Raw genomic sequence first — 13,807 nt, forward strand, 5'->3', positions numbered from 1 at the left:
AGGAATATCAAGATGGCATGGCATCTGTCTTCCTTTAATGTCCCCCTCCCCCCGAATTTATTAGATTCAGGGGAGAAAAAACACAACCCTGATGTTCATGCTTAAAAGATAGCCATGATGTTTAACATGCTGCAGGGACACTAGGCCATATGGTGTCCTAAATTTATTCCAACCCTGAATTATGTAAATGTGCAATAATATATGAGTTGGAATAAGAATTTCCCTACTTGGACAAGGTCTTCCAGTGTAGTTATTTTAGAAGAAGGTTCTTCTGTTTACATATTAAGAATCACGACTTAACCCAGTATATTTAAACAGTAAGTTGATGAAAATACTTTTTAAAACATAATTCTGATTTCTCCCTTTTCCATTCTTAAACATAAGTCAGCCTTCATTTACTACTTTAGTTGTAATAAGCAACCCTAGAAACTAGATATTTGAAAATCTGTGGCAGGGACGCCTGGGTGGTTTAGTTGGTTAAGCATTCGACTCTTGATTTGGCTCAGGTCCTGAGTTCGAGTCCTGCATCAGGCTTTGTGCTCATAGTGTGGAACCTGCTTGGGATTCTCTCTCCCTCTTTCTGCCCCTCCCCCATTCACACGCTCACTCTTGCTCTTGCACTCAAACTTAAAAAATCTGTGGCCAATTGAAATTTGAATAAGGCGAAATGTATTCAAACCAAGTATCTATTAAATGTCATATATCCTCTCCACTACCCACTGACTTGATATTTTACTCTGCAGGGTAGCACCTATTATAAAACAATACAAGAACTAAGTAAAAGCAAAAGCCAAATGTTGGGGATCTGATGTATGAACAGATTATATAAACCAGTTATCACCTGTTCTAGTTGCTTACACTCCTAATATTTTAAATTTCAAAGTGACAAAGGAATTTTTTTTAAATCCAGCACATCCAACACATACTTAAATATCTAGATATATAAAAATTCACCAAACAGATTTTACTCAAGCCTTTGAACATGTTACTTAGAAACATTTTGGACCCAATTATTCAAAGATCATTGACTAGCCCATAATGCAGTTTGTCAGTCTGCTATACAGATCAACCACATAACACCAGTCAGAGGATTCTACTCTTACTCCCACAGAAGCAGCAATAAAATCAGAAAGCAATACTACTTTCCAGTAATTTGATAATCGAGGTAATAGTATTGGGATAAAATGAAGAGAATTTGTTTCAGCTTCTTCAATAAGCCTATTCCTCATTTTTAGATAATGAGGATGAAGGTATCACAAACCAAATATGGGAAACTGCTTTTCTTTATTGAGGGCTTAGGAAGAAAATTAACTTTGGTCACATATTACCATAAAAAAAAATCCAGTTTTACATATTCCTAAACAGGACCAAATAATCAGAGAAATAATTTCTTCTGTAAAAATTGGCCAAATTTATCAAAAATCTAACATACAATGTAATTCAAATTATATAAAGACTGCTTGGGATCATAGCATTCCAAAATGTATGATAGTTGCAACTCCATCTTAACCAGTGTGAAAGTATTTGCTCTCATGTTGCTTTGGTCCAAAAGAGTAGAGCTGAATCAGGAAGAGTAAACTAAGTACCTAATCTTTTGCAAACAATTTAGACTGTTATTGGCAGCAGAAATATCCATGATGAATAGTTCTACTACAACAAAGTATAATAACTGAATATTTTTCATGAACACATTACAGTATCAGATAAACTTCTTATAAGAGAAAAATATGAAGGAACAAAAAAGATGAAACAGCTACCACAAAAGTGTCTCCCCCGTAACTATCTGAAGGGGTAAAAAGGTGAGATTAGAGGTTTGATGATGCTAATATGAAAAGAAATTGAGTATTGTATTTATTTCTTATTTTATACAACTCTTACTCTTTACAAAAATGGTTAATAGTCATGCCCATAAAAGTGTAATCCATGGCATTTGAAAGCAAACACTCTTTGTAATTATTTAAAAGGGCCTTTTTAAAAATTATAATACAAAGGTCTGTGCTCTATAAGCAGTCCTCCACTGTGCATTATAACAATAAGGCTTACTTTTAATACAAAGACTAAGTGTTTGGGAGTTATGAACCACTGGATTTAACAAACATCATTTTATAGTTGCTTTTTGCATCTTTTTTGTTTTTGGGATCCTCCACTTCATCAGGGTGCTCAGTAGCTTGGAGTTCTTCAGCAGATTCTTCTTTCTCTGACTCTGAATCACTTTCAGAGTCATCTGGACTTTCAGGATCAGGTGAATCATCATCATCATCATCATCTCCAGCCACATCACCTTCTCCATCATGATCTTCTACCTATAAACATCAACCAAAAGGCTCTTCTTAAATACGATTACCCAGGACAAAAAACTGGGAAAGACCCTAATTTTTGTCACAGTCTTAAAACAGCTCACTCCCTAGCCATTAAAATCAAGTTTTAAGACTGCTATTATGATCAAGAGCTGCCAAGTGAAGACCTGAGGACTCCAGCATTGTCATGTTTTACATATTAGGACTTAACTAGGATTTTGTTCTAAGAAACAGCTTTGAACGGAGGGCCTGAGTGGCTCAGTCAGTTAAACGTCCAACTATTGATTTTGGCTCAGGTCATCATCTCAGAGTCGGGAGATCAAACCCGCATTGGGCTCTCCATTGGGCATGGAACCTGCTTGGGCAAGGATTCCTGCTCTCTCTCAAAAAAAAAAAAAAGAAACAGCTCTGAAGACCACTCACCTGCTCCCCTCCCTCTAGTTTGAAAGCTACTATATCTTCCTGAAACAATATATATTTTTTGAAGTAAATAAGGCAAGTTAACCACTGACTCATGGAAATGTGGAAAAGTTATCAATGTTTTATGTATGATATTACTTTGGAGTAGTTAACCGGTAGTTATATTATGAATAAGGATCATGGAAAATAGAGAAAGAGGGGCGCGTGGGTGGCTCAGTTGGTTAAATGTCCAACTTTGGCTCAGGTCATGATCTCACGGCTTGTGGGTTTAAGCCCTGCGTTGGGCTCTGTGCTGAAAGCTCAAAGCCTGGAGCCTGCTTCATATTCTGTATCTCCCTCTGTCTCTGCCCCTCCCTTGCTCACACTGTGTGTCTCTCTCTCAAAAATGAATAAACATTGAAAAAAAAAAAAAAAAAAAAGAGAAAGAATCTCCTAAACTAGTATTTACAGGAACTACTTCCCCTAACCTGTATGTTGTTCATGCTTATTAAAGATATGCCCTGGGGCGCCTGGGTAGCGCAGTCGGTTAAGCGTCCGACTTCAGCCAGGTCACGATCTTGCGGTCCGTGAGTTCGAGCCCTGCGTCGGGCTCTGGGCTGATGGCTCTGAGCCTGGAGCCTGTTTCCGATTCTGTGTCTCCCTCTCTCTCTGCCCCTCCCCCGTTCATGCTCTGTCTCTCTCTGTCCCAAAAATAAATAAAAAACTTTGAAAAAAAAATTAAAAAAGATATGCCCTGATGTATCTAAGTAGAATTTACAGTAAGCTTCTATCAGAAAACATTTGTAAAACTCACAAAAGTATCTCTTCCCATTATCTACAAAGACCTGTTTGGGCATACAGAAAATTAAGTAACTGTATAAAGAAAGCTTTCTACATAAGATTCTTTTTTTTTTTCCAAAATTTTTTTTACACGTATTTATTTTTGAGAGACAGAGAGAGACAGAGCGTGAGCAGGGGAGGGGCAAAGAGAGAGGGAGAGACAGAATCAGAGGCAGGCTCCAGGCTCCGAACAGTCAGCACAGAGCCTGACGCGGGGCTCGAACCCACGAACTGTAAGATCATGACCTGAGTTGAAGTCGGACGCTCAACCGACTGAGCCACCCAGACACCCCTCTACATAGGATTCTTAATTGCTAGAGTAACCTAACAGATATAAAGATATCAATTTAGAAATTATCTTCCCACTTAAAGAAAATGTTAATTACTACCTCACTGAAGCCAAGTCCACAATGTCGTCGATATCTTCCTGATAATTTACTGTCCATACTTTGCTGATATTGAGACTCCAGTTCTTCATTAATTTTCTTGTCTTCTTCCCCTGCATGTCCAGTGTACTTTGGTTATGTTTCAGTCAAATTAATAAAAACATTTGATTACACAAAAAACCCATATTACAGATGCTATTATATTCAGGGCTGATTTCTCTGTGACTAATTTTATAATGAATTTTGTGGATAGGTTTCTCTATACCATAGGTAGTTACCTAACAGGCATAAAATAATTGAAAGATGTATTTATGATTACTTCTTTAGTAACCAACCCTCTAAACTACAAGTGTTTATAAAAGATGAAGAACTTATATTTTTTTATGTAAGAACTTAAACCCAGACCCACAGTCTCAAAACTGAAGTTCAGATACTGTAAATACTAATTACTAAGAACTTTGGGCCTTAGATGCTTTATAGTTTATTTATAGTCTAATAAATAACCGTTCTCTTGAAAGTTAGAGTTTTCTCCCACATTCAAAAAACCACCAACAAACAAAAGCTTCTGTCTTTGAACAGAAACAATGAAAAGGCAGGCAACTCTGTTCAGAGAATGGATAAGTAAAATGACACTGTAATGGCTCTACTTTCTTACATATCAGTTTACTGAAGCAACATAAACTCCTTTAAAATTCTGTTGTTATTACATACCATTTGATGCATTATTTTAATATATATTGTGGCTTATGTAAATTATGAAGCAATATACTAAACTACCTATGAACTTACTACTCAAGAACTAGAGCATTACAAATGCCATCAAAGCTTTGTGAGTATGCCATTTTAATTTGTAAATGAGAAATTTCATTTTAATCATAAATGGTAGTGTCTGCATTATTTTTATTCATAAATTCTACAGTTTTAAAGAATAAATGCAGCAGTTAAATAGTTTTCCATTCTGCAAAGCTCAGGGATTCTTTTTGCCTTTTCTACCAATGCAAATCAATTTAAAATAATTGTTTAACATTAGAAAAATGAAACACCTATTAATTTTCAAAAATGTGCTACATATTCTAGGTCAGTATAAGGTGAATTTAAATAATTTAACTAGAAGATTTGTTAAATATGATCCAGATCATTATGCCCTGTTATTAATAATGTCCAAGATTAGGGTCAATTTTAAGTAGGAGAAAATTTCATTTGACAGCAGCCTAATTCAAATCCAAACTCTTCATTTTCGGCTTTTACTTGAAAGGTTTTTTATCTAAAATTAAAAGTTAATTTCTTCAGGCTTTGCAACAAGTTTATATTCTTTAAGGATTTCAAAATAAAACTTAGTGAATAAGTGCAAAACCAGTTTAATATACCAACTAGAACACCATACATTAAATAATTTATAAAATAAAATAAAATTCAATACATACCGTAATTGGCATTATGAGTCATAAAACCTCACTATAATTAAAATGTTATAAATCAGTAAAAATGAAGACAGAAAAAAATTTCTTAGAATATCATTGATATATACTCTCAAATATTTAAAAACTAAAGTATATGCTAGTTGTTACATGATATACACGTTTACATATACATTTCCAATTCTAATATTTTAACCACGAATACAATTATACAAGTCAGAATATCCTGAAATACATACAAATATTTCATATTCCAAATCTAGCATTACCTCTTAAATTATATTTTACTTTCTTACCTGTTCGGAAGTGAGATGTTGATTTGTGATCTCCTATAACAAGACGTCCAGTATGTTCTTTCTGTAAGAAAGTAGAAAATATACTAGAATTTGAGACCACTAATTTAAAATAATTAATGAGTGTCTACTATGTACCCAACACTGTTCCAGGCTTCTGGGATACAGCAAAGAAAAAGAACCAAATTGAGATCCATAGCTTTATAGAACTTACATTCTAGCAAAGGTAGAGATAAGGAAGGGAAATGAAATCAATAAGCAAATATATAGTATGTTAGAAGCTTATGTCATTAAAACAAATACACAGAGCAGAGAAAGGAAGTAGAGAGTATGTTGAGATCATGCTGGAATTTCAAATAGGATAGAAAACTAAAAAATTGAGTCGATATAAACACTTTCTTTCCTAAAAGGCCAATTAATGGGTTGCTTTAACTCTCCCACCTCCTCTTTCTGATCCTCAGGCACATCTCTTAGGGAGAAAACAAATGAAATTATTTAGCTAGATAAAAATGAAGTAACTGACAGACATATAATAAACAAAGAGTATACAAAATAAAAATAATTACTATATCACAATCAAATATCCAGCTATTATTTGACTACAATAAATACCCTATCTTAAACTGTCAAAAAGAACAGAATTTAAAATAATCTAATTCTATAAAACATAAAAATAAATCCTGATTCAACATTACTAATTATCAGGCTACATAATTACTCTCAATTACCAGTTACAACCCACTCTTTATAGTTCATATAGATCAATGACTCAATATACTGCTTCTTTAGATTGCAGAAGACACCCCATTAACAAGATTTGAAAATATATAATGCATCAAGTTATTTGAGGATGAGGACAGTAGTGCACTGGTCTATTTATACTTTCAGTTGGATCTCCCTCTGACCAGTAAAATACTCATGGTAGCTGGCTAGGCTTAGGAATATAAATATACTCGGTGGCCACAAAACAGAATAAATCTAAACAGTCTATATAAAAGATCAAAGCTACAATCTTGGCCTTTCTAGGAAAGAATTTAACATATGCTAAAGAAATGAATTACTAGTAGCCAAATTTCTTCTTAATTGTTTGATTTGTTCTCCCCCCCCAACCCCAATTTTAATGAGATATATTTGACTACTGGTAGCTAAATTTCATACACTTTATGTTAGGGGATTCTTCCTAAATACTTGAAGAGTTTTCATTCTACTAGGTTGAGTATGCCCCCTAAATTATTACTTTACATACTCTTAGCAAATATTTTATTTGCGTGAATCAAGAGTAACTTCACATTACTTTCTAGGATACATTACAAATTAAAAATTTTGTTTATTTTTGAGAAGGAGGGAGCATACATGTGAGTGGGGGAGGAGCAGAGAGAGGGAGACAGCATCAAAAGAAGGTTCTGCACCATCAGCACAGAGCCCAATGTGGAGTTTGAGCTCATGAACTGTGAGATCACGACCTAAGCCAAAATCAAGAGTTGGATGCTTTACCAACTGAGCCACCCAGGCACCCCAATAAATTACAAAATTGTTGGGAAATCTGAATTAATGAGGTATTATACAAATGAATCCTTATTTAGGCCTTACTGTGTTGCATGATGTCTCCCTACCCTGAACCCCATTGTTCTAGTCTGGCTAACTCCTCTTCGTTTTACCAATTCTATTTCTGGAATGCTTTCTTGTACCATTGAGGCAGTTAGCTACCCTTGTCTGCTGATTCACAGCACTATGCGCATAGTTCTTTCACAGCAATTATAATTCTACATTATCTAGTTTCCTGTACATGAAGGCTCTAAACACATGTTAATGATCTATGTGATCCAAGACCTAGAATACAGTACCTGGCACAGAGTAGACAGCCAATAATTGTTGGTTAATGAGTAAGATAAAAATGTGTGTCCACACACAGACCTGTAGACAAAGGTCCACAGCAGTACCATTCGTAAGAGCCAAAGAGTGGAAAACCCCAAGTGTCCATCAACAATGAGGGGATTAAAAAAAATTGTTGGTAAAATATATGAATGAATCCCTGTATGAATAAAGACAAAGTGCAGAATTTAGTTTTGACGAACTTAACCAACTGAGCCACCCAGGCGCCCTGTTGACGAGCTTAAAACAGAAAAGTTTTCTTATTTTATCCACATTTGGTTTGCACAAAGATTTTTGGGACAATGTTAGGAAAATAAATTTACTTGCTTATACAAAATAAATGCCTAGAGATACCTGTATTTGCATGTAAAAATTATTGCTAGGAACAAGAGGTATTTTCTCCACTAATGTTTTCCTGGCACCCATGGCTTGTATTTCCTACTGTGATAATGAAACTGAAAGGGATTTCAAACTATACTGAAAATTCTAAAAATTAAGTTTTGGGGGCACCTGGTGGTTCACTCAGTTGCGCGTCTTGACTCTTGATTTCAGTTCAGGTCATGATCTTAGTTCATGAGATCGAGTTCCACATCAGGCTCCACATCAGGTTCTGAGCTGACAATGCAGAGTCTGTTTGGGATTCTCTCTCTCCTCTCTACTCCTCCCCTGCTTGCACTCTCTCTCTCAAAATAAATGAATAAACATTAATAAAAATTTTTTTAAAAATTAAATTTTTGATAAAAGCTTGGTTACTACGTCAAAGGCTGGCGAGAGCTATAAAATATGAAAGGACTACCATTTGGTCTCCCCAGAAATACCTTCTATTAAATCATTAGGCTAACAGATAGCCAATCATAAACTTTGTTCCACTGCAATCTCCTCAAACCAAAGTTTTTCTCTGTTCAATCTCTAAGCCTTACTGCCCTGTGGCACTGAGAATCCTATAAGTGGTTCAGAAATAGTATACATTTTAAGTGTTTGGTTAGGTCAGCTGTGTTTCCCAAAGCCAAAAGTAATAATGCAGACCAAGAAAATGAGATCCAAATATATTGTCTGGGTCACTCAACAGACAAAATAAGGGTATTACTTTCACAGAAAAGACTTTAAAAAATACATACTGTTTGATGCTTACCTTTCCTGCGCCCATAAGTCTCAAGAACTTTTGTTTTCTTTCCTCATTACCTAAGTCTGCTGCTTCCCAATTGCTAGATCCAAGCTGCAAAAGAAATTTGCCAATTAATTTTTTTGCACAATAAATACTTAAATATTTAAAGTCTACCCATAACTCCCAATGAGTTTTTTTTTCCCCCTCCCTGTCATTTTTAACTATAAACAGGGCTCACTGTTTTTGTTTAGGAAGTTAAGCACATACATCATATTCAAACTTAAACATACTCCTTTTCTGTTACCTCAAGGCAGAATCCTTTAGTTCTTTTGCAGCCAGAGCTCTGAATTCTCAAAAGTCTGCATTTATCAGAATCACCTGGAGGGTGTATTAAAACCCAAACTACTACGCTATAACCCAGGAATTTTAGATCTAGTAAGTGTGGGGTGGGGCTCAAGGATTTCATTTCTAACAAATTCCTAAGTGAAGATGATGCTGTTGATGTTGACATGGGAACCACACTTTGAGACCTACTACCTTGAAGCCTTGCAGGGCCCTAGAGTACCTAGGATTTTGAACCCAGAGGCTGCCACAGTTGTTAGTTGGAGTTAGTTGGGCTCTGGTGATATTCTAAGAACAGTGTAACATCAGAATCTAATGGACCCAATTTTAGGTTTTCAGTTTCTATTTTGTGCAGTTCTAGTTATCTGTGAGGATTGATATGTTAAGACTTATCAATTCTTTCCTAAAGGTCTTCTGAAGAACAGAAAACTTATTTTAAAAAACAGTAAAACTCATTCTACCCTATAATTATCAAATGGTCAGTTGAGCCCTTTTACAAATCTAAGAATTACGGAATCCTAGTGATCATATTTTTCCCTACATTTTGAAACAAAGGTAGGAAATATTTCATTATGATTCATTAGTTATTGCCAACTATGCTAAAAATGACTAAAATAAGAAAACAGAAAAATGGTAGAAGTTTTCTCATGTTGTCCAAAGTACTGCATCATCTTTCAAGATATCACTCCTCTGTTGTGTGCTTCTAGCTGTCACGGACAGAGTTGAGAGTCCAAAATTTTTCACTTCTACTCTTAATGGCAACTGGGTAAAAAGTGAAAACTGACAGCAGTCATTTCACAATTATTAGATGAATAAAATGAATGCAAAATGGTAGGTAGTGTACCCTAAACTAACAATGGCAAAATTAACTGTATATGCAAAACTCTTAGACTATGAATTTTTGGATGATGAAACACTAGATGACTTTTCTCCAACCCAGGAATCAACAAGAGACAAAGGAAAAGAAAGAAAGAAAAAAAAAAAAAAGACAAAAAAAAAATGGCACGCTTATCTAAAGAGTCATTCAGCAGGGAGGACTTCATCTTGCAATACTGTGCAATAAGAGCCTGAACTATCCTGTTTTTCTAAAAATATGTATGCCTGTTTCATCTCTTATGGTATTTATTACCAAAATTTACTTGATAGCATTTGAAACTGGACAGTGCTGAAGGCAGATATGTATACAAAGGTCACTGGAAGAAATGTGGAAATGAAAACATTCATTGGATTCAACTTTGTAATTGAGTTTATAATCTAAAAATGAAAATGTTTAAAAATATGGAGCAAAGATGACAACCCCCATTTTCAACACAAAATCATGAGCACAAAGGTTTAAATTCTTCAAGTATTGTATTTTGATGATGCAAATGCTAGAACTGCAAACAATAATAAAACTAAAATCTATTAGAAATTTAAAATCTGAAATTATATGTTCCAGTTTTACACACAACTGACAAGCAGTTAGCTGTATTCAGAGGCTGCTAATCATTTTGGGTAAATATGTCACGAAAATCAGGAAACTGTGTAACAGAAATTTGGGTTTGCTATGTTTACATTCATATTAAAATTTTCAATAAAATTGTTTTTTGCTGTCTTTATTCTTCTGGGAATTATCTGTAGCAGATTTACAGAATATAAAAGAAATGATGGTGACCATTTCTCTGAGGATATGAGAGTTAAAGTATTTGTACAACAATGGACACTCACTGATGGTCCTTTAAATTCCTTTTGGTTGGGAGCTTATATGCTTTCATGATTTTGGCTACCTGACTTGCAGAGCTCTACTTTCCATCTGACAACTCATATCTTTTTATAAGCCAGTTAATTCTTAACTATTTCTGGCTGACCATAGTTAAGAAATAAAAGGCAAAGTACTAGTGAAGCTTAAGTTCTGATTCTCACTACATCACTTGCTCTCTGTGAGCCTGGACCTGACATTTAATTTCTTAGTTTTCATTCCTTATCTACATTAAGAAACTTCTTTAAAAGACTATCTTAATAACAAAACCCAAGAACTGCATAGTGTTTTACAACTTACAAACGACTGTTCACTTCCATTCTCTCAAGAATCCATTTAATAAATAAGAACACTGAGGCAAAGGGACTTAAAAACTTAAGTTGCTTACTCTGATCCTCTTGCCTTAAGTTTTTTGCTCTTTCCACATCATATCGTACATGATCAAATGGGACAGAATACGTGGAAGTACTTTTTGAACTACAGTTATAAAAGTTATGGAATCAAGGTAAAAACAAAACTGTCTAAAAGCCAAAACTTTTCTGAACCATTTCTATTAAAAGAGCAAGTATCTTCAATGTCTTTACATAAGTAATCCTATCCTTTACAATATCTGATCCTAATGTTTTTTCCAATCAAGTCCTGGTTCTTCCTTCCAAAGACATTAGCATACAACACCAAGTACCTTGCCCGAATGCTGCGTTCTCAAAAGCTCATGGGTGCCTGATAGATTCTTAGAGGGTCTCCATGAGTTACTACAATTAACTTCCTCTCTCCTCCTACTTCCTACATAGCTTTCATTTCTTCAAACCAATGAGGCCATTTTTAAATTCTTTACCCTTAAAACCTTTTAGTACAGAATTACAGTCAATTTACCTCCTCCTGAATACATATGCTAGTAACTCTTAGAATTTACTTCTAACACTGTCAGCATTTTCCTAGAGCTGGATTCCATGTTTAATACCTACTTTTAATATCTCTCAAAATGTGTTACCCTCATTTAATATGTGAGGTCAGTAGGCAAAAAAAAAAAAAAACAACTTTATCTCTTACATGCAATGGATGCTCATTAGAAATTGATGACCAACTACAACTTTAATTATAATTGATTTTCTACAATTTAGGTATGTATTTCAAAAGTATATTTTTAAAATTCTGTATACAGCATTTAAAATATTTTTAAAAGAAGTACTTAAAGATAACTCCCAATTACCAGTAAAATACTCACCTGAAACTGACTTAAAAAAACACTATCAAAAGACAAGTTACTCTATTGCACTTTAACATAAAATTAGCAACATAATCATTTTTAGAGTCTGTTAAAGTTGCAGGGCCTAATCCTGAATTGCAACTATAACCATCTCCTTCAACTGACAATGTTTATAAAATTGGAAAAGATCTTAAAGGTCATCTAGTTTAAACTGATCCCATCAGACAGAAGCTGTTAGAGTTAATTACTTAATCCCTTTAACTTTGTTAAATTACCTAACATCAAGAGTTTTCTGTTAAGCTAAAAGATTGTTTGTTTCTGAGTCTAGCAAAACAGGTGCCACAGTTAAATACCACGAGGAAAACACTGTAATAGCTTTTAAAATGGCACCCAGGTTACTCAAATGCCTTTAGACAAATGCCTGACAAGTACTGGATTGCCATATTAACAAGATCTAAAGCCAGAAGCAGGTAAGAACATGGCACATGAAAAAATCTCTCATTATGTAATTATTCACCTCCAAATCTTTACTGATTACTAATCTTTCTGCAGAGCTAAATTTAATTTAAGGACCTTGGTATTCTAGTCTTAACACCAACCACCACCCATCCAAAGTGGGGTGGGTCTTAACATCGTCTCATTTGCTACAACTTATATACAACCGTAGTCTTTAATGAGCTTTTTAATGGTTCACCAAGGAAGGTATTATGAAAGGCACTGAACTGCACTATAGAAATAAAGAACTCTACATGTTCAGAAATTAATAGTGCTTTAAACAATAACTGAAAGAAAACTAGATGTCGTCCTTTTATCCTTAAAAATGGCATTTCGATGCCCCCCGCGCCCCAAAATTTCTCAATCAACGTTCCCAAGGCGTTTATTCATTGTATGAAGGACCTAGTTTTCCGTTTACTGCAGTCTCCATGACACTGCGCTAAGAGCCAGGACAAATATACAAAAAGACTTAGGGACAAGCACCGTCCTTCATTTTTGAATTCCCAACACCTGGCATAGCAGTAAATATTTAACGGATTACTTTAAGGAATGGTTTGCTATTTAAGCTGACAAGCTTTGGGTTGGGGGGTGGGGGAGAAAGGTGGCTGAAATCAAAATGGGCTTCTAGGTCTCAACATCTTAGACCTCGCTACCATGCGTCAGTACGAAATTACTCCCCTGGTACAATATTCGGTTCAATACTGTTTTCCGTTTACTCTTTATAGTACATTGCAAAAGTAATAACGGCCGGAAAATCTGTCCAAACGTGCACCACATCTTGACATTGTCACAGGATCATTTTAAACCTCAAACAGGGAGGATCCTGCCATCCCTATCCTAACTAGAAAGGCCCGACAAAGAAGCTTCATCAGCCCCCAAATAAGCTACTCGACCCTCTTAGGAATTCCTTTCTCGAACCCCCTTCCTACGCAGGTCTCTGGCTCTTAGGGTGTAGACCTCTTAAACCTTCCGACACTCAATTAAGGAAGGGAGACATTTCCCAGTCATTCTTCTGGTTCCTCCCCCTCGGCCCTCCCCCTTCGGGCCACCTCAGACGCTTCCTCTTGCTTAATCCACCCTTCCCGGCCTACCCCAGCCTTTAGTAGGCCTCAACCCTCATTCACTCCGCCATTGTTATTTACATCGTCGTCTGGGGAGGCTGAACGCTTCACCCCGTGCGGATGGGACTCCCTGGCAGCACTCATCGTTGCGGAGACCCCGACGGGCAACGCCGAACCCACTCGCCGTTCTCTTCAGCCCCAGCACCAGCAGCCTGCAACCTGCCACGGGCCCAAGCAGCGCCACTCCAGAACGCAGAGCCCCTCCAGGCCTTCTCCGCCACAGTCGTCACCGCCGCGGCTACTCGCCACTACGGAGCACTCTGGCAGTTGTAGTTTTCCGGCTCAATCCATACC

The 13,807-nt window shown here is 35.9% G+C and overlaps 1 protein-coding gene across 1 annotated transcript; it reads right to left on the reverse strand.

Moving 5' to 3' along the window:
* Nucleotides 1-1,265: 1,265 nt before the first annotated feature.
* On the reverse strand, nucleotides 1,266-13,776 carry CD1H11orf58 (chromosome D1 C11orf58 homolog). Its single transcript, XM_015075000.3, has 5 exons — nucleotides 13,535-13,776; nucleotides 8,638-8,721; nucleotides 5,637-5,697; nucleotides 3,926-4,035; nucleotides 1,266-2,303 (listed from the first exon to the last, which is right to left on the reverse strand). The coding sequence occupies exons 1-5, from the start codon at nucleotides 13,595-13,597 to the stop codon at nucleotides 2,073-2,075; spliced, it is 549 nt and encodes a 182-aa protein (XP_014930486.1). The 5' UTR covers nucleotides 13,598-13,776; the 3' UTR covers nucleotides 1,266-2,072.
* Nucleotides 13,777-13,807: the final 31 nt, after the last annotated feature.

This window comes from Acinonyx jubatus, chromosome D1 (genome assembly GCF_027475565.1).
Source record: "Acinonyx jubatus isolate Ajub_Pintada_27869175 chromosome D1, VMU_Ajub_asm_v1.0, whole genome shotgun sequence".
NCBI lineage: Eukaryota > Metazoa > Chordata > Mammalia > Carnivora > Felidae > Acinonyx > Acinonyx jubatus.

Bases quoted from the DNA above. Each gene is read 5' to 3' on its own strand.
- CD1H11orf58 (XM_015075000.3), bottom strand. From the start codon at position 13,597: ATGAGTGCTGCCAGGGAGTCCCATCCGCACGGGGTGAAGCGTTCAGCC. The intron at 8,722-13,534 runs GTAAATAACAAT...TTTCTTTTGCAG, and splicing joins CAGCCTCCCCAGACGACGAT to CTTGGATCTAGCAATTGGGA. The intron at 2,304-3,925 runs GTAGTAATTAAC...TGATGTTTATAG, and splicing joins GTGGACTTGGCTTCAGTGAG to GTAGAAGATCATGATGGAGA.